This window comes from Leptinotarsa decemlineata, unplaced genomic scaffold (assembly GCF_025532065.1).
Source record: "Leptinotarsa decemlineata unplaced genomic scaffold, Ldec_3_MD MMD2_tig00000199_RagTag_RagTag, whole genome shotgun sequence".
Classification (NCBI taxonomy): Eukaryota; Metazoa; Arthropoda; class Insecta; order Coleoptera; family Chrysomelidae; genus Leptinotarsa; species Leptinotarsa decemlineata.
Genome location: NW_027412544.1, coordinates 7578124 through 7600493, shown reverse-complemented (window position 1 = coordinate 7600493; position 22370 = coordinate 7578124). Strand labels below are relative to the sequence as shown.

Genomic DNA, 22370 nt, shown 5'->3' with positions numbered 1-22370 from the left:
CTTTGAAAGCTTTAGTGCTTGACAATATAAGGCGAGAGGTGAATGAAGTAGATAAAAGTGATGTGTGGAAGAACTATGTGGCCCACGTTATAAAAGAAGAGAACAAATATTATGTGCAAAGTTTCATAAATCCGATCGTTATTCAACCCGATGATGATTCCACCTCATCCGAATATAGCGAAGAAGAATTTTTATTTTTCTATCAATTTTGTTGGCCTCTATTATTTTGTAAATATATGTTTGACAAGAATTCGGTGTGATTATTTGTGTTTTCATTGTATTTTAGAGTTTTCGACTCGAAAATCAACTACCTTAAATTTCGAAGTTTTTCATAATTACCCATGTTGGAAAAATTCAGTTGAGATAACTTTTTCATGGGGTGATCAATTGCTATGATTGTAAAAATAAGTAACTGAAAAACTACCACTTAAAAATAATATGCCGATGCCTATGTGGAGGCGGGAATTCCTTCTCTGTGCTGATCCAATTGGTATTGGATATACTATACGCTAATTTGAAAACCGATGCGTAAACTAGATCGATTTGATCATTTAGCAGATTTCATCCGCAGTGCTTATGCTTATGAATTTCAAAGGATTCCAAGTAATTGACTGTTCAACCCTTGCTTGCATAATGCAAAATTTTCGTATCATTTAGATTCGGAAACTTGTGGTTGCATTCCAAGGAATGTTTTGAAAACGTCGAATCATTTTTACTTAGTCTGAAGGACCTTCCATGTTCAGCATACTGTTTTGAGAAAACACTCTTACACTCCGGACACTTAAACTCATAAACTCCAGATTTCTCCATCTTGTTCATAATAGTGTTTATGTGGGAAAATGTGGTCAAAATTTTTCCAAACAAAACATGAAAGGTCCTTCAGACATAAAATAAAAACAACAGCATAACCCATTGAATTGTAAAATGGAAAAAACTAATTACAGTCGATCTAAAGTACGGGGAAGGAAATGGGGTGATTTTTAGAGATTTTACTGAATCTAGGCCTTTTATTGAAAAATATTCCATTTGAAAGTTGTAGATAATACTTTGGTATGAACCACTTTCCACATTTTTTTATGAAAATTGGACGAATCGGTTTATAGTATATGATTGATTTCTACAACAGAATCACGACATTTGATGAAAAAAACCTGTTTTGAAAATTTTGTTCTGACGAATTTTTCCATAACAATATCTTTTTTTCGCCTGCATCATCTGAAAGATGTTTCAATGAAAGTATTGATAGTTCGATACGGCTTTTCATCGAAATAAAATATTCAATTGAAAACTAAATTTTAGATTGTATTCAAAATAGGTTTCACTGAAGTTGTATTTTAACGAAATAATTTCAAAAGAAATGTTTTCAGAACATGGATATATTCGTTTGAATATAAGTTTGTTTTAGGTTTGAAATTATATTGATATGTTTAAAACAAAATTTTCAATAAAAAAACTTACAATATATTTGAATTTAAATATAGATGAATAAAATGTTAGCTTTTCAGTTGATTTGAGGAAAACAACGACATTTTTGGAAGAAAAAACAAGCACCTGAAACCCATTTTTTCAGTATGTTTGTGAAAAACAGTGTTCTCTCTACAATTTAAAAACATTTCATTACCTATACCTTGGTTCGACTTATTTTTTTCTTCAATGAGTTCAATATTATTTTTTCAATAACTATGTTTATGCTGTTATTGATTTTTCTCTTTGCAAAAGTTATTTGCGTTAGCCTAAAAATGTTTTCATACAAATCGGTAACAATGCAACATTGTATGATTTTTTTCTTTCCAGGAACTTGGGACAGGTTCGCCAGACGATCTAGACGATACTGCCCCCCATGTGGGTATAAAATTGGGATGGATACAAGGTGTTTTGATACCATGTCTCCTCAACATTTGGGGTGTCATGTTATTCCTTCGACTGGCATGGGTCGTCGCCGAAGCCGGTATTGGTAAGTTTTAGTTCTATCTGGTATTAACTGGTTATTACTGTGGTTCACATCGCATGTGAAGAACTCGACGGAATTTCATGAAATGAATAATTAACGGTGTGATTTGTGAAAGGTGAGGATAAAGTGGACAGGGTCGGACCTAGTTTATATAAGTGGTTTACTAATGAAATAAACTTGTTTCTGTTTTAACAGTGTAACAGTGTAAACTGAGTGTAATCTGTGAAATTGCAAAGAAACTTCGGAGCCCATCATTTCCCGATCTGAATTATAGATTGATTTTCCATTCATTCAACTACTTGATGTGAAATTCTACATTTATATATCAGGACAATGAGGAAACAATTATTAAAGCAGAAAAAAACATCCAAATAAGGTTTAATTTCATTGGCTGTTTATCCGAATTAGAGTAGATAGATCGGATTAGTTAGATTTATAGAAATTATAAACTCTCAGATATTATCAATTTTTGAAAATACATAGTTTAACAAAAACACAGATATTGAAATCACAGAGTTGAAAATATTATTACACATAATACAAACATATAATTTATACATGGTATATTACTCACAAAAATATTTTGAGTGTCAGCATTTTATGCTTCATGAGTTTGAATTAAACTATCTTTGCTTAGAAATTTTCCCCATAATAATTTTGATTTCTTTCAGTTTGTGTTTGAAAGTTACTTCATTGCATGATCTACAAATACAGATACAGATCTACAAATACAAATATAGAGTTAACTTTTTGAAATCGATTATTTCCTTCCTTTCTTTAGAAGATTCATTTGTATAAAGATGGAGAAGTAGAAATCCAAAACCTTTTTTCCCCAAAAAATAATGTCTCCCAAAATATACCCCTTTCGATTTGAATTTTTATTTCAATATTTAACCTAAGCTTAATGATTTGTTATTGATAGGAATACGATAGAATTATATAACTGAATTATCCTGCCACTTCTTTTGATCTAATGCGGGCTTCGGTGACATTCAGTGACCTTCTTGCAGAATTAGCAAATAATCTGACAGCTCTATCCTGTATTTCAAATAATGAGATGAATAGCTTTATACCATGATACCGTGAACGATTTGTGAATGTATGAGACGATACTAGATACATAGTGAAGTTTGTGCTGGCAAAATTTTTCAATTATCGTACCTAATAGATACATGTTAAGATAATAGATAATAGATAAAATTAATTGGCGCTCCGGGGCGACTTCATTGATTCCAGTGGCGCATTTGCTTTTTCAGCTGCAGGAAAACCCGGAAAAACCTGCAGCACCACATCATCTGAAGATCTTGATCTATATATATTGTAAAAAATATATAAATATGGAGAACTTACTAACGTGAGAATAAATATAAAATAGTTCTGAAACAGATAGAAAAAAACATGAAATGTTACTGAATAATACTCGGATTACTAGATCTTTTATTTTCTTTATCATATTTCAGTAGGTATGTGTAAATTTTGCTAAGACTTTTAATATCAGTTCTTTTATTCATCGAATGTTTTTCGTGATTTATATGTATCATTTCCAAAAATATTCTTTTAGTTGTATTAATTTCTCTATCTAAAATATGTGGGTTTTCAAAATTCATGTTATGATCCTCCGAATTAACATGTTCTGGTAATGCACAAGAATTAACATTTCGTCTTCAGTCGCTCTTATGGGAAGTGATGCGACTACTTAGAGGTCTAGATGTTTGTCCTACATATGTTTTAGAACAATCCATACAAAAAATTTTGTAAACTAAATTGGATTTCTGTTTATTTGAAATTTGATCTTTCAGTTTACTGTATAATTTAGATATAGTAGTGACATTTGTTTTGGATATTTTGAGGTTATTATTTCGGAATGCATTAATTGATTTTGGTGTCAATTCTTGAATATATGGAAGCGATTTATATATAAATGAAGGTATAACGTTGTTAACACACCAAGGTGTGAAATATACCGAAAGCTTGTCATATAACAAAGAGTTTTATTTGTAACAACAGCCCAGCATTGACTGCAACCTCACAAATTGAAACGATTTATAGGTAATCGAGTCACTAATTCTCCTGATATATATATATATATATATATATATATATATATATATATATATATATATATATATATATATACACATATATATATATATGGTTTTTCCGGGTATTTTAATATCACGCATACACGCATCAAATACCCGGAAAAACCAGTTCAGCATATATATATATATATATATATATATATATATATATATATATATATATATATATATATATATATATAAAGTGGAGAAATGGAGAAATGTACAGCAAAATGGATTAATAGGGTCTCTCAGTCAAAAAATCAAAAATCAAATCTCTGTTCTACTTTGCCAAGCTTTCGCTTGGCTTCAATGGGAAGCTTCTTCAGGGCAGTAAAAATGAGTTAAAAACAATAAATTGAACATATAAACTGACGGAGAAGGTTGAATATGTATAAGATTATTTTGTATATAATGTATAATCTTATACATGTTCAACCTTCTCCGTCAGTTTATATGTTCAATTTATTGCCCTGTCCTGAAGAAGATTCCCATTAGAAGCGAAAACTTGGCAAAGTAGAACAGAGATTTGATTTTTGATTTTTTTGACCGAGAGATCTCGTTAATCCATTTTGCTATACTATATATATATATATATATATATATATATATATATATATATATATATATATATATTTGTTCGATGTCTTATACATCTAATGCACAAATATTGTTTTCAAAGTCGAATAATCAAGATTCAACAGTTCATGTGTAAGTTATTGGAAATCAATAAACTATAACCAAATAAGAGAGAGAGAAATATAACATATTATCCAAGAACTCAAGTTCTTATTGTCAAAACATGTTAAAGAGTACTTTTTTAAATATACAAAATATTTACAAAAGTGGAACAATCCTATATTAATCAGTTAAAGAATAAACATATGTCAAATATAGATGGGTATATAAAAAAATTACATGAAAATTTACTGTAAAAGCAAAAATATAAATAATACATACTGATAATAAAATCATATCTAAAATAAAATCATAGCAGAGTTTCACTGTATAAAGTCCAGAATGTATGCAAGAGTAACCTCCCAAAATATTTATCACATTTAATAATTATTTGAGTTATTTTGTTGAAAGAATATTTCAAATCATCTAAAGGGACAATTTGTTCAGGCCAGTCTCAACTCCCTACACTGTAGGTTAATGGACTGACACCTATTAGAAAACAACTACATCCCTGGTTAATACCACGAGGGTCGATGGATTATATCCGATAGGTGTCAGTGCAGGATTCTTCATTGTAGTTATTCCTGCATATACTTGCAGATCGGTTTCGAGCTGTTTGGCCACTCGTCAGTGCAAGGTAGTGTCTATCATCAACATTAAGTTGATGATTTCCGATAATTGAAAATCGAATTCCTTTACAGTATCATTCCTCGAACTAGGCTGAAGCGGACAACAAACTACAAGTTTATCATCGCCCCATCTGCCTGTGAACGAGGTAGCCAACCGCATATCCGAAATTTGCACAATTCCCCGTATAAGGAAAGAAAACCTTTCACATATAGTCAGTAGGCATATTTGAAGATTGGCTATAAATCTAAAAATCTAAGAGGACAATTCGTTCAGGCCAGTCTCAACTCCCTACACTGTAGGTTAATGAACTGACAACTATCGCCAACAGCGTATGCAGGAATAACTTCAGTGAAGAATCCTGCACTGACACCTGTTGGATATAACCCAACACCCTCGTGGTATTAGCCAGGGAAGTAGTTGTTTTCTGATATCAAGAGTTTTACAGCATTGACGCAAATGAAGGAGATGCAGCAAAAACTAGAATTTTCATCTACTGTGTTACCGTTCAGGAATCCCCCATACACCAACTCGAAAATGAATAGAACTGTAGATTTTTCCAATTTTTTTTTTCATTGGAATACAAGAGTTGTAATATTGTCTGAACTACTTATTATTGATTTCAAGACCTTAAAGTTCAACGGTGTATATTCCTAGGAACAATTTAATCTGGCCAAGATAAGAAATCTGTTGAAATTGAAATTAACCAGCTTTTTTGATTCAAGGAAAACACCAATTCAAATGTGTGTCTTTGTAAAACCCAACTTATTTGCAGAATTTTAAAATTTCTGAATTAGAACTTAAAGTGGCAATTTAACGGTATATTTCTCCTTACATTTTTATATCTGTTTGACTAGTATGATTGTAGAATTTTTATTCTCCATTTGAAAATTGTCCCTCGTTCCTCAAACATTTTTCTTCCTGTTTCAAGTGAGACTGAATGATTGAACTCAGCACTTGAGGCTGTGAAAGTAATATACTTGTGGAGTCAATGTATAAAATATACAGTGTATTTCTTTAATGTTTCCCCCTTTTATTTTTTAAACGGGTCAACTCAAAAAATTTAAATTTGGGATAATGAAATTAATGCATGAATACTTTACTTTGAAGTGAAATTGACAGATGAAACTTTCAAGATGGCAACTGGGCGCCATCTGGAAAACAATTAAATAGAAAGGGGGGATGAATACTTCACAACCCTAGAATATGAAGTCAATATCTTCACCTACTACAAAATGAGGGAACATTCAATAATTTCCTGAAAACAAACACATCAAATATTCCTTTTTATCTGCCATATGGCTACACCTACAGTGTAGGGAGTTGAGACTGGTCTGAACGAATTGTTCCTTTAGATGATTTGATTTATAGCCAGGCTTCAAGGTTATCTACGTTAGAACTTTTAAATTGGGGAATCCTTGAAAACAAATGTTGATTCGTGTTATCCGTTATAGCAAAGAATAATTAAACTATTCTCCAAGTTCTCTTTTTGATATATTTCACGAAAATTTGTACATATCACTATATAGAAAAATTTCGAATACTCAATCCTAGTCTCACTATCAAACTGAAAGTTTGTGTGATCTATGAATCAGTCCCCAATAAAAATATTTGTCTGCTCCTCATTTCTAACTCCATATTGTTGATCTCTATTTTTTATATTAGCAGAATCCTGCAGAATACTCTTCGGCTATTACGGTCATAGCGGTTCAGAAATTCATGTGCCAATTGTGTATCCAAATGATATGCTTCTCTTTGCTGAATATTTTGAAGATAAGATACCTAGTTAAGGAAAAAAATTACAGAATTCAACTTTTTTTTACAGGATTATCCCTCGTGATCATCGGAATATCTGCAGTAGTCTGTATAATTACAACGCTCTCTCTATCAGCTATATGTACCAATGGGGAAGTGAAAGGAGGTGAGTAGGAATGATTTTTCTATGGATATATGACAGCCGATAGGACAAATTTTAAAACTGGTTATTACCAACCTATATAAACACAAATTACCTCATATTTTAATGGTTCGTGAACCTGACCTTGGCATGAATGAATTTGAACAGACAGTAAAATTATGTGTATTGTATCCTACAATGTCACGAGTCTGAAATAAAGCACGCTTTATAATTTGAATATACCTCGAGAGTATATTAATATAGAATGGAGAGAGCTGGCGAAAATAATAATAATATATTTATTGGCATGGGTTTCCTATGAAACATCAATGAATGGATTCCATAGAAAATTTGAATAATATCGTATATTCATGGTAATATTCGAATTGGAGAAAATAGTTAATTTCATCAGTTCATAATCATGATTCCAGATTTTTCAATTGACATAATATTTTCGACAATATTGTTTTTTGAATCCTTTCATTCATTGAAAAATACAAAATATTCAAACCCTCATTCTTCCACCTCACTATTAGATATCCGCAAAAACTGATATTCTTTAAATATCCATTACTTTCTAATATTCAATACAATACTTGATTGTGTAATCATCACCATCAGACGGGTTTCAAATAGATACTATGCAAGGATGATGATAGAAACCAATCTCGACGTGCTATTATTCAATATCCGTTTTGGTATTATCCCGGAAAGTAATTTTTTCTGGTGGGCATCTGCCAACTCTGAGTTATAAATATATTTTCACAGAATAGTTATCTCGCTCCGACAAAGTCACCCAGTTTTCTTAAAGCATCCAAATCATTTCACAATTTTCATTATCAAAGGATCAATTCCTTACCTATCACAGATCTCTTCAATACTACTGAAATGAGAAACATATACTCGATACAGATTTTTCAAAATTCGCCATATTTGCTACTGTACTCGCTTCCAGGGCGAGACTTTGCTGGTGTCTTGGTGCAACTCCGAGCAAAAAATGAATGTGATATTATATACAAAAAATTCCACGTTATTCACCAAAATGTATGTACCACTACACATCTTCATTAATGATAATTATTTTGATAATATTTTTTTCAAGAAACAATAATGTATATATTAGGGAATACCTGTTGTAATCAATAAACAACAAAACTTAAGTTATATTAGATCCCTTTTATTTGATTTTCTATTAGGCATGAACAAAATTAGGAGTTTTCGTGAAATAACTTCCTAACGTTTTAGCATTATTGGTAAAGTATTGTAATCAATGATGCCATTGTGATAAACAGATCTTTTCTGAAGTGGGTTCACGGTACTCGAGATTGAAAATATATTTCATTCTTTCGTTTTAATGATTTTTTAGTAGTTTAAGAATATATGGAACGCCGTTTTACTTTTTATTGTCACAAATATCCATTCCTCAATTTATTCAACTAACAATTTATTTGTTTGAATTTAATTGACTCATGCATTTGTTCGACACATTAAAAACGATTGTTCGCAAAATTTGTTCTATTTTAAATGACACTTGATTTAAAATGTTACATGAATAAAATTGTTATTTGAATAAAAAAGAGTAATGAAATAACTTGAAGGTTTTATTGATTCCGAAGAAAAATATTGTTTCAGAGTATTGGAAAATGGAACGGCCAATTTATTATATATTATGCTGAAAAATAATCTATATACATATAGTTCAACTCAGCAATAAACCAACATTTCAATTCAACAATCAATGGAATGTATTATTCCAGTAAATTCAACAAAAGTTTCAATTCCGCATATAATTTTGACCGTTCAATAAAATGTTAGTTATTTATATGACTGTTGAATTACAATGAAACTTTGAATTCACTTTCTAAAAGTAAGTTTGGGAATAAAATTTCAATGAATATATTTGAATGACTGTCAAAGTTTTTCCATGAAACATTGTTGGTAATAAAAATATACTTTCGTTTGTCTGAAAATATAGCAAATTAACTTTCCATACTAAATATTTTTTTATGAATAATAAAGATTGTTATATTTCAATTTTATTGAAAGTGTTCAATATTTGCAACATTCACTTTAATGCATTCAATTTAAAATTTGGTTACAACTTTTGTGCAAAACATTCTCAAGCAAGTATCATTTTATTTCATCAGTCTTTTTAAAAAGCAAATTTCTGACAAAAAATTAAATTTTTTGATGATTTAAAAAGTTTGTTGTATTTGAAAGATACATTTAAAACGATTGTTGATAATTTTAATTCGGCGCTGGTATCGAGCGGATTTATCAAGAACTTCAATTGTTACATATGGCAACATGCTAGTTCATTTATAGTACGACAACATGCCGTTCAACCGTGGCGCCGAATAAAAATTATCAACAATCATTTTAATTCATGTATCACTGAAATTCAACAAACAAAATAATTCAGATCATTTCGAAGGAATATTAATAAAAAGTAAAACGGCGTGGCACGCCGTTTTACTTTCTATTGGTATTTTGTGAAAATGAATTGTTTTGACTGTTGCATTTAGGTGATACATGAATTAAATTGATTGTTGATAATTTTTATTCGTCGCTGCGGTCTAACGGATTATTACCGTACTATGACCAACGCCATACATATATACAGTTGAGTAGTTCCATAAAAATACGCCCGACGACAGCGCCGAATAAAAATTATCAACAATCAATTTAATTCATGTATCACTGAAATTCGACAAACAAAATAATTTAGCTCATTTCAAATGAATATTAATAAAAAGCAAAACGGCGTGCCACGCCGTTTTACTTTTTATTATTATTCCTTTGGAAAGAATTGAATTAATTTGATTTGTTTGTTGCATTTCAGTGATACATGAATTAAATTGTTTGTTGATAATTTTTATTCGGCGCTGCGGTCGGACGGAATATTGTGTTACTATCACTAAACTATCATGTTGCCAGATTTAAAAATTCAGCTTCTGCAAGAATCCGTTCGACGCTAGCGCCGAATTAAAATTATCAACAGTCGTTTTAATTCATGTAACTATAATTATCAACAAACCATTTTATTCATGTTTCACAGAAATTGTAGTAAATTATTCGATAGTTACAAAAAAAGTATACATGACAAACATTTACTTCCAAAAATTTCAAACAATGAATCTATATTATAACTGTTCGCAACTTTTCATCAAACAAATTAATTCATGTAACATTTTAAATCAAGTGTCATTTAAAATAGAACAAATTTTGGGAACAATCGTTTTTAATGTGTCGAACAAATGCATGAATCAATTAAATTCAAACAAATACATTGTTAGTTGAATAAATTGAGGAATGAATATTTGTGACAATAAAAAGTAAAACGGCGTTCCATAAGAATATATGCTTTCGCAGTTCCCCAAATCAAAATCAAATATTACGATTAAGGGAAAATATAAACTTTTTCTGTATCTAGAATTTTGCGGAAACTAGATATTGGCCTGTTATTCTCCATTTTATCGTTTTTACTCAATCGAATGGATTGAGATAATTTCCAACCCAGTGGAAAATTTTTGTTATTCAAAATTGAATGCCTGAAAAATATGGCGAAATGATTCTGCTCATTCAAGCTATTTGTAATGACAGTTAACAGACTTCAAGATAATCAGCCCCCCAAAAAAATATGGGTTACCCTCAGGGCAGCATACACCAATTTATTTTTCTGTTTCTTCATTTCATGTTTGAACATTTGCTAAATAGGTATTGTACTTTCTGTGAACATAAAATTATCAGTAGTTTTAGACATTGCTCATAATTAATACTTAATAACAAATCAAAACAAAGTATTTCTTAAAAAGTATGTAACATGTATATTTGACACATACTTCCAGAACTATACTGGAAGTAGCGCTATAACTATAGGTTTCTTAGAATCAATCAATCTACTATCATAAAAATACAAATTCTAACACTTTTACTTTCACCTCAAAGATATTCAAGTCTCAACTATTATAATTATTCATGGAACACCTTATCTTACATGTTTTACTTGCGATAACTGTTCTAACCTCATTTTATGGGGCATCCAAATTTTGTGTTTTTCCTTCTATTCTCATCTACTATTATTCCCAGAATCACCCCGAATGACAGACTTCAGGTATGATCCTTTTTAGGAGAAGACAGGGCCGTACTTGTTCACTCACCCTGAGGTTCGTCAGTGTGATGATGTTTTTTTGTACTACTCCTAGTGCCAGAGTATGCCATTTTGAATTACCGATTATAATTGGAGTTAATACATTAGTAAATGTTTCCAATTACTAACCGATATGATTGCAAAGGAACTTTGATTAGCAAATATGTTTTATTATATCCACCCTAAACTCTGAATTTTTCACTTGAGTAAATTTGTTTTCCAAATCACAAAACTGTATGATCATCACCACGAAATTTTTAGGAGGCATTTACTACATCATATCGAGATCTCTTGGTCCGGAATTCGGAGCTTCTGTTGGAATTGTATTCGCTTTCGCCAATGCTGTTTCTGCCTCTATGAACACAATAGGGTTTTGTAATTCGCTGAGCGATTTATTGAAACTGTATCATCTCAAAATCATCGATGGTGACGTAAACGATACGAGAATAGTGGGTAAGTCTCGAAATATCAGGAACTTCAATTGAGAACAATCCAAACAAATTTGAGAATTTGTTGTTCTGAAATTATTGATCAGTCTGAAAGTATTTTATTATGAGAAATCATTAAAAATAATGTTCCTGAATATTGCCAATTACAAACACTGGAAACATTGTTGAAACAAGTTCGGATTTAATGGAATTCTGTTCAGACTTTTTGTACGAGTAGATAACCATACCCAAATGCATGTGTTTGTAGAACGTTTTAAGACGGTTCGCAAGGTTTTGAATCTCAATTCGATCGGAACTTTGCCAGATACGAGTATAAGAAGTTATAAATTCAAAATGGGTGAAATTTCAAATATATTTCCTGTCGCGAAACTCATACTAACTACAAGTCTGAAATTTGTTATGAATACGTCTTTTAGTGTTTTCTGTCCCCAATAAAAGACGCATCCTGGGTTTATATGCTAGTTTTGCATATAATTTGACGAATTTTCAAAATATCTATTGTCATCAAAATATTCTCATAGCTAGTTTGAAAACACACTTTTGAAAAGGCAAAAGACGTTCTAGTTTAATTGGGAGCCTAGATAATTTTTTCAAAAATTCTCCACTCATTTGAAAATTTTTGAAATTCTTGTGGAATACTTAAACTTTATGATGACATCAAAATTCGCTAAATTGGGGGGCACAAGAGTGAGGATTTTTGTTTGTTTTTGTCGTTATATTCGAACATGTTTCTATGTTTAAATGATGTTGCCAGTGTTTAAAATGTCAACTATTTCAACACTTCAGGAACATCTGTAGTAGGAAACCAATTCGTATGAGAGAGAATAGAAATATGATAGCACGATTCAGCCTATTCTACAAAAAAAAAGACTAATTGTACCGCATCATGAGAAAGTTCCAACAAAATGGCTATTTGAAAAGGTTTGAAACTAAATAGTGCAACCCTGATAGCCTGGAACATCGAAGAAAGGTTGGAGATTTGTCTCTCTTGTATAGATTCTTTCACGGGAAGTGTTCAAGTGCCTTGGCACATTCGATTCCACCAGAAATACGCGACGAACTGTGGCTGCTCATCGTTTTGAGGTTCAACTCAGTACACCTCGAACTTCACTGTTTGAGAACCCTATCATCTGGAAAATTGCGTTTATGTGGAATAAACTTTCCGAAAACATTTTCCCAAATAGCTTTAATGTTCAGCGATTCAAATCCAATGTGAATCGCTACTTTCGCACAGGCACCGCTCTGGGAGTGCCTTAAGTATTTTCCTGTAGTGCTTGTGTTTTGTCCTTAAAAAAATAGTGAAGGCAAAAAACTGACGAGGAAAAAAAGGTATTAAGCAGATGGCAATCTCTCACATTCCATGCTTGCGAAAACGGGAGATCGGAAAGGATCTACTCACGTCTGAACCTATTTTCAAACCAATGCACCATTGGCCAAAGCATAATTTCATGGGAGTCACTAACCAAATGCCTTCCAACCAATATTTATCATATTATCGACATAATGTCTAGTCCAAAGCCCAGTTCTTCTACAGGAATAAACACTGGTTCGAAGAAACAATTTATAACGACCCACTGAGTTATCTGAGCATAGTGATACAAAACATACAGTGTGTAACAACGAAAACTTAACAGAGCCGTTTTTGAATATAAAAAGTAAGATTTTTAAAAAAGCTCGGACACGTCGATTTCTAATTGAAGGGGAACACCTTTCAGATTAATCAGATTTTTTGTAGTACGCACCCCCTCGGAGGGGTGCGTCCGACGACCCTCATTTAGATAGGGAAAGTAGGGCGAGTGGCACCTTGTTTTAAAGGTCTTTCGAATACCTTCACATCTCTGTTGAAAGAAAATTTTTGTAACGATTAGTTTTCGAGATAATTTGAAGATTTAAAGGTATTTTTAAAATGAATCAAATTGTTTTTAAAGTACAATTTACGTTCAGAACTTTCATAAAAAAAATAATTTTTGCTTTTTATGACAACCTGCTAATACGTGTCCATTTGATTTCGTAAAAAAGTAAGAATTATTTGTTTATTACGAGGAGATTTTTTCGGGGGATGGGGTTGGTTACCACCCTTACGTTTTAGGTAAATTGAGTGGCACCTCCTTATGAAGGTTGCCTTTTGACGTGGATATTTTATGCTTCTGATAAAAAAGTGAATTACTAAAAACTTACCTACACAACGAATACAACCTGCTGATTTCCTTGAATGCTGTGTAGCATAAACTTTAGACTTTAAATATCCCCACAAAAAGTAGTCCAGTGATGTTAAATCTGGTGATCGTGCTGGCCATTCAATTGGACCTCTTCTGCCAATCCATTGCCCTTCAAAATGATTATTCAAAAAATTTCGAACCTGCTGGGCATAATGGGGTGGTGCACCGTCTTGTTGAAAATGAATAAATTCATCTTGACATCTTGGATCCTGTTCAATTATCTCAACTATACGAGGTTGTATTGCCTCTTCAAGAAGTTGTAAATAAGAATCACCGGTTAAATTTTCATCAATGAAAAATGGACCTATAATATGATTGCCTAATATTCCGGCCTAGACGTTCAACTTTTGGGGATGTTGGGTATGTATTTCTGCGTATTGTCTTGGGTTTTCTTCCGACCAATAACGGCAATTGTGCTGCTTTATAACAGATGTTATAAAGCAGCTCGGGATTTTGCATTAATCTCTCACTCATGCCCTCACAAAACTCCAGTCTTCGGTCAAAATCATCCTCATTGAGTTCATGAACAAGTTCAATTTTGTAAGGATGGAATTTGTGTTTTTTAAGGATTCTTCATGCGCTCATATGGCTTATTCCAGTCATTGCTGATAAACCTCTGGTAGTTAATCTGGGATTGGCGATGACTTGACCAATCACTCCAATCGCATTATCGTCATTCACTACCTTTCTCTGAACATTTCTTTTCTTATTTAAAACCGAACCTGTCTCCCTGAATTTTGTGACCAAATCCAGAACGTGATTTCTGCTTAGGTGTTTACCAGGGTTTTGCTCGTTAAATAAAATTGATGTTCTATTAGCATTTTGGTCGTTGCCAAAAAATTAAGCAATAACTGAAACCCTTTCAGCAGTAGAGTAAGACATTTTTAAACAAATAACAATACACGACCCGTTTAAACAAAACAATCGAACGATGTACTAATGAAAACTGGAAGAAGAGGAGTGGGTATTGATTTTAAAAGAGGGATTTTATTTAACAAAAAACTGATAAGAAGAACTGCTCGAAATTTTTTTTATTTGGGCATACAAGTTACCGAGTGGCCTGTCTAATGTATTATCAACATGGCAATTTTAACTTCAAATTATCTCGAAAACTAATCGTTACAAAAATTTCCTTTTAACAGAGTTATAAAGGTATTCAAAAGACCTTTAAAACAAGGTACCACTCGACCTACTATCCCTATCTAAATAAGGGTCGTCGGGCGCACCCCTCCGAGGGGTGCGTATTACAAAAAATCTGATTAGTCTGAAAGGTGTCCTCCTTTAATTAGAAATCGACGTGTCCGAGCTTTTTTTAAAAATCTTACTTTTTATATTCAAAAACGGCTCTGTTAAGTTTTTGTTGTTACACACTGTATAAATCGAACCGTCATTTTTTAGTCCTTAATAATCATCAGGAGGAAACGTCACTCATTAACCAAAGCGATTATGGATCAAAATGGATGAAATCATTCCTTATTTTATTTTTTGCTCATTTGTTCGGCTTGAATGTTGGTTATTTCTTAAGAAATGATAATTCGTTCATTTTACAGTTTCGATATCATGAGTGAACGAATATTTTTCTCATCATACTTGTTGAATTTCGAAAATTTTATTTTACTGATATTTTTGAACTATCTAGTTCCATGTTTCATCTGACTTCAAGATTTTATCTTCAAGGTATTATTGCTATTTTGGTTATGATTCTCATATGTGCAATCGGAATGGAATGGGAATCAAAAGCACAAAATTTCCTAATAGCAGCCATAGTAGGGGCAATGGCAGACTTCATTGTCGGTTCAATAATAGGTCCTCTCGACCAAACACAACAGGCTCAAGGATTCACTGGTTTCAATTGTGAGTATTCTATATTTTTAAACACAAAAAAATTAAAGGCTTCTTTTTCTCTCGCAACTTTTTGCATCGAATATAAGGATCAGAAATGTTGAAAGAAAATTTATATGTTTTCATATGCTTTATTAAATGCTTTATTAAAATACCTATCCTGATTTTCGAAAATAACAAGTCTGCTTGAATTCTCAAATCTAGTATTCTATAAATGAATTTTAACTTCTTCACCAGTCTCTACCATTAGGGAATTCCTTCATATTTCACTAGTTCGGACTTCCATTGTCTATTATATAAAATGATTTGAAATCCCTGAAACAAGTAAAAAAGAATAATTAAAAAGAATAGTTGAAAATAACAATTATATTAAGCAACAATAAACCTGAAATGAAATGATAGTGAAATAACCTACAAGTAAAAAATATAATAATTGAATAAATAAAAATTAAAGGAATGCAAAAAGAAAATAATAAAATAAAAAATAAAAAAGTGTAGAGATTCCAAGTCACGTTAGTTCACGACGTTTCGATTGTTGGTATCTACAATCGTCTTCTGGTGATGACTGGACTGATTCCTCCGAGAGATGACTATTTTATAGGTCGTTGAAATACTTTCACTTCCTCTACTTTCCATTTTCCGCTTCACTGATTCCGTGAGAGATGACCGATTTGGCGGGAGTTGGTCATTTTTCGTTTGAAAAATCGGAATCAGTGAAGCGGAAAATGGAAAGTAGAGGAAGTGAAAGTATTTCAACGACCTATAAAATAGTCATCTCTCGGAGGAATCAGTCCAGTCATCACCAGAAGACGATTGTAGATACCAACAATCGAAACGTCGTGAACTAACGTGACTTGGAATCATTTCATTTCAGGTTTATTGTTGCTTAATATAATTGTTATTTTCAACTATTCTTTTTAATTATTCTTTTTTACAACTAGTGAAATTCATCACGAAACATTGTCAATCACCTTCAAACAAACCCTTCATATTTCATTTCATTCATGAGGCTGCAGAAGGATATTATTTTGGGGTCTACAGGGTTGCTCAGAAAAGTGTGACATATGACATTTTACTGGAGTTTTATTCCAACACCAAACCGTTATAACACCTAGACTCGTGTTTCGATTACCAAGTGATCATCTTCAAGAGGACGATTCAATTGAATATACTTACAATGTTATACTTATTTATACCATAGATACCTCTTCTATGTACCTGCGTCTTGAGTGTCTTGAATTAACTTCACAATATTGCCTCATCTACTAGTCTTAAATTAATTTTACAATATGTCCTTATGTAATAATCGGGTAAATCTAATAATTAAGATATTATTTTATCATGTTATATAGTATACTATTAAGTATTGGTCCACCATCGTTATTCATAATATTATTATATTCGCTTATTTCTACAGCCTCATAGGTACTATAACTATTCTTGAGTTATTGATTTTTTTATGGAAATGCTACCTACAATTGGAAACTAAATAACATCGAAATGTATAGAAATCATCCCTTCAAATTCTGACTGAGCATAAAAGAGGTTTTGAGACATCGATTTCGATAAAACCCGATTCTCAGTGTTGTACAGAAAGTAATTTCGGGCAAAGATAAGTATATCTTTTCAAATAGAACACTCTGTATTTTTTCGGTATGACAGTATATTTTATATCATTTTGGGGTTCCCTGTACCTAACCGTATTTCTTAATTCAAAACGCCTTCTTTAAATCAAAATAGCTTTGAACGACATTTTTTTTATTTGCTCACAGAACTATCATTGAGAGTTGTTATACTTCACTTCATCGAAAGTATTTACTGTTCACTAAAATGAAGTTATCGTTTACATTTATATTTTGACAGTAGTTCATTGAATAGACTATAGGTACTAGTTTTTCAACTGCATTCAACTGCAATAACAAAAAAATATAAAACTCAAATATATTCGATTCAAAGTAGGTGCTCGAAATGACGACCATCCAGTCGAATACAAAGATTCACTCCCTCTATTAAAAACTGCTCAACATTTGATAGCATTTGAGGCGTCAATTCTCGAAACGCAGCCCTTTCTCTCCTTCATATTATTGTGAGGTTGAAAGATTGTCGTAAACCTTATCTTTGAAGTATTCAGACAGGAAAAAATCGAGGCAAGTCTAATCTGGTAATCTCGCTGGATACTTTTATGATTTTTGCCTACCAATTCATTCATTTGGAAAGCACATATTCAAAAACTGTTTGACACTGAATTTGCCGGTGCTCCATCAAATTGTAACCACATCCGTTGTCTGATATTCAGCGGCACATTCTCCATGCAGGAGCTTGGGTAAACATTTCTGGCCATTCAAGTTTCCATAAAAAAGTAGGGTCCTATATCTTGTGCCCTATAATTTTTCCCCACACGTTAACAGAACATCTATTCTGGTAATTCAGAGTGCGGAAAATTGAGGATTTACATCACTATAATAATGGAAGCTGTGTCTTTTCACTGAGCCATTGTTATAAAAAGTAGATTCATCAGACGATAAAATGGAATCCTTGCTAAATTTATTCGGGACCCATAGACAAAGCTCGATTCGTCGTTGGAAGTCTATTTCATATAATTTCTTGTGCATCTGAATACGGTACGGGTGAAATTTGTAATTTTTAATAACCCTAGAAATGCTCCGTCTGCTTATTCCTGTAGCAAAGAACTATTTTGAAAAAGTCAATATCTGAAAAACTATTCAGGTTAGGTATAGAGAACCCGAAAATGTAATGGTGGATAATTGAATTTTATATTGTTCAGATCAACAAAATACAGGGTGTATTTGTCCGAAATTATAAAAAAGTGACAATGATTTTTGAACATTCTGTATAATATTAAGAAACGGGTTTTATCGAAATCGATAGCCCAAAACCCTTCTTCATGCTTGGTCAAAAATCAAAGGAATGTTTTCTATACATTTCGATGTTATTTAGTTTTCAAAACGGTTAAAGTTGTACATATTACCTCATATGAAATCATATTATTTTTTCCTGACCTATTTGAAAGTTTAACGAAATACAGTTTCATTTGAAAAAGCACTACTTTGATATGTCACACTTTTTTGAGCCACCCTGTAGAACCTAAAATGGTTTTCTTTTGCAGCCCTAATCGATATACATACAACGACATGGAGAAATTCTTGAAAAATAATAATTAATTACCAACGACAACCCGTGTTAGGAATCACACGTTAAAAGGTAAGACCTCGTTAATCCTTAGCTCGCACAAGTTTCGACTTCTGAGGGTTGTCGTTCGTAGGGGTGCGACAGCTGGTTAACGGAAAAACAGATTGTAAACAGATTTTAAACTCTTAAAAGTCGAAACTTGTGCGACCTAAGGACTAACAGGGTCTATATTGAATGTAATTTTATGTTTGATGGTAACAAAACAGAATATGACAGCGTACTACAATCTATAACATTTACGAATTGTTTTGAAACACTGATACTTCGATTTCAGTGAACATTTTCAGTAGTGAAGTTTTTCTCTAATCATAATCAACCGGCCAGGTCCGTCCCAATTTAATTTTCACGTACTTTCAGCAACCGTGTTCGCTGAAAACTGGGGGCCAATGTTTAGACCTGAAGAAGGTATGGACTACGACTTCTTCCAAGTTTTCGCCATATTCTTTCCATCTGTGACTGGAATACAGGCTGGAGCCAACATATCCGGTGACTTGAAGGTACATTAAATTGGTAAAAATTGATTTATGTGAAAGCTATTTTTTGAGTTTGGCCGTGGTCTTCAGCTTCATATTTCTGAGGTTTCGTCTTTGATTTTGCGATTATTTGCAGCATTCTACAAAAAAAATCAAGGAAGTCGTTTTAGCGAAAGTTTGCGTCTAATGTAGGGTCAACTAGTTCATTTTGATTTTTTGTGAAATTCTGCAAATAATCGCAAAAAAATAATAACTTGAATCACAATCACCGCAAAAAGTTAAAAATTACTTACAGTATTGTATTATTCATTATCGTCTGAAAAAAACTTGTAGGATGATAACCAACTATGGCGGTAGCTATTATTCAAGGTAATGATCAATGGTTCAATTGCAATGCCCCTTCTGGTGTCGAGATCCCACTTCTTATCGTACTTCATTTTTTCCATGACTCAGGTGTGACATTTTCTATCGCAGTAGCTACTAAGCCTTCTACCTCATCCATTTTAAAAGTTTAATTTTCCCTTGCCACTTGGTTTTTTATTTGGGTCCATATTAGCTTGATCGCGTTAAGCTCACAATGGTAACGAGGGATGTGGGGTTCCTCTCAGGAGGCATTTCATCGACAACATATTTCTTCACCTGAGATATATGTTTCCATGCAATATTGAGTAATTGGACTTTTAATATATTATCGTCGAATGGTATTTTTTTGAGACAGCTAGTTGATGGATATCAGCTTTTCGCCAGGCATTTGTTGGTGACTGCTTCAATTGTCTGCAATGTTAGGAGGCATTGTTCATGACGAAGACAAATTTTGGTTCAAGGTTTGGTCAAATCTTCAAAAACCAACTTCCGAACTTCTACACGTCCATTTTCTCGTGGTAGTCACTAGTTTTCTTGGACTCCAAGAGTGTCAAGCCGTTTTCTAAAAAACCCAAATCGCTGCCTATATGAGTTATTATGAGCCCCCATCCTTTGCCAGCTGGCTCTTCAAATCTTGTTGAGGGGCTTTCAATAAAAGCTTGTCGACAACTTTTTATTTCTGAATCTTGCCATACCTTTGAAAAAGGAGTCTGGCTTTGATTGAACCAAGTCTCATCTAAAGACGATATACTCTCGGATTTTTCTATAAGAGCACTCTCCCTACCTCATTTCATAAATTTAATTTTCATTTGCTTTAATGCGCGCAATAAAACATGTCGTGATATTTTGGGCATCGATTAATCGGAACTTATTTTGGCTGCGACCAACAAATGTAAATTCCTACGAATAACACATTTGGTGTGATCATCAAGCTGAACTTGTTTTCATTCTCTAGTTTCAATGCAGTCAGATACATTTTCATATTAACCTCCATTTTCTTTAAAGGTTTTCAGAACTATGTGAACACTTCTCGTCAACACTTTAATTAAATTACTACACAGATTAACTACTTTGTTATGCAACATATTTTTATTTCGTTCACGGAGCTCACAGTACTCATTGTATATAATATTTTTTTCTCTTGCAGATAATATAAATTCAGATGTCTGCGTTTGGTTTCAATGCTTTTACTTTCCATATTGCTCATAGTTCAAAGCACAAAATTGAACTGATTTATAATGATACTTACCTTGTTTCACTCCTTAAACAAATCCCTTGGATTTTACCTGATATGATTTTTTTTTTAATTTACTGCCCTAAAAATATAGGTACCTAGTATTGTGACGTCGCGTCGACTACATCAAAACTTCTTAGGAATGGATTAAATCTATAGAAAGTGTATTATTCGCCCTTAAAGGTTTTCCAAGGTAGATATAACAAAAAAATATCATTATTTATTATATTATTGAAAATGGTATTTCCAATTTGAGTTTGTATAACAGAATTTCCAAAACTGTCAACACTGTTGAAACAGATCTTAATCTTTATAACTGAATTATAATAACAGATCAAAGAAAAAAATAATATTCACTCCAATATTCTCATGAATGTAAACCTAACCTAACCACGCTCAGCTGATGGTCAGTATTCATATCTCTCTCTATCTTGCGACAAATTTAATCTGCCATTCTTTTTTCCGCTTGTGTACGCAACGTTGTCATTTAAAAATTTTAATCGCAGAATATAATTCAAATTTTTTATACGTTTCGATAGCATAGTTTTTTCAATGAATAAAACACGTTGTCCGTTATTCTATGACCATTTAGCTGCATGTGTATGATTTGAATAGAAGATGATAACATATATAGAATCACAGCCTGACAACAATGTTTATGTTTTAATGCATTAATATTTCCGAGAATTTAGTGCCTACTATTGGGGAATTTCAGTATAGTTGTCACTGCAACAGATTCTAAATTAATGGTGCCGCTATCCGGTTTCATTCCTTTGTGGGGGGCGTGGTTTCGTTCCTATTATTTTAATTCGATGATTTGATAACGAGTGTGATTGAGTATAGGTAGCCAACCTCCATTTATGTTAATTCTCTCTTCCTTCTGAATGAAATTGGTTCTGCGTTTATGCATTTCTATTGGCTCCATACATAGTCGTTGATAATAACTCTGAGTTCTATCGAGCACTTAGATTTTACAAAATCCATCACATGGGTACCTTCTCTGAGTGCATGTTCCGCTACTCCTGATGTACCGGTACTCCGCAGGCGATATTTTCTCTTGTGTTCAGAGGCCCGGGTACTTTATTCCAATGTAAAGCGATACATAGATACAAGAAACACGGTATCCCTCTGTTTCCTGAAGGTTATCTGGGGTTCTTAACTGACATTAGACTCGCTTTGATGGTTTTTGTTGGCCT

At 32.5% G+C, this 22370-nt stretch overlaps 1 protein-coding gene across 1 annotated transcript in view; it reads left to right on the top strand.

Moving 5' to 3' along the window:
* The window catches only part of NKCC (sodium potassium chloride cotransporter), a 57366-nt gene that overhangs the window by 16716 nt on the left and 18280 nt on the right, over positions 1-22370 (top strand). Inside the window, exons 2-6 of the mRNA XM_074172872.1 lie at positions 1795-1954; positions 7163-7258; positions 11646-11837; positions 15730-15906; positions 19462-19601. Of these exons, the coding sequence (XP_074028973.1) occupies positions 1795-1954; positions 7163-7258; positions 11646-11837; positions 15730-15906; positions 19462-19601 (765 nt within the window). The remainder of the gene's footprint in view (positions 1-1794; positions 1955-7162; positions 7259-11645; positions 11838-15729; positions 15907-19461; positions 19602-22370) is intronic.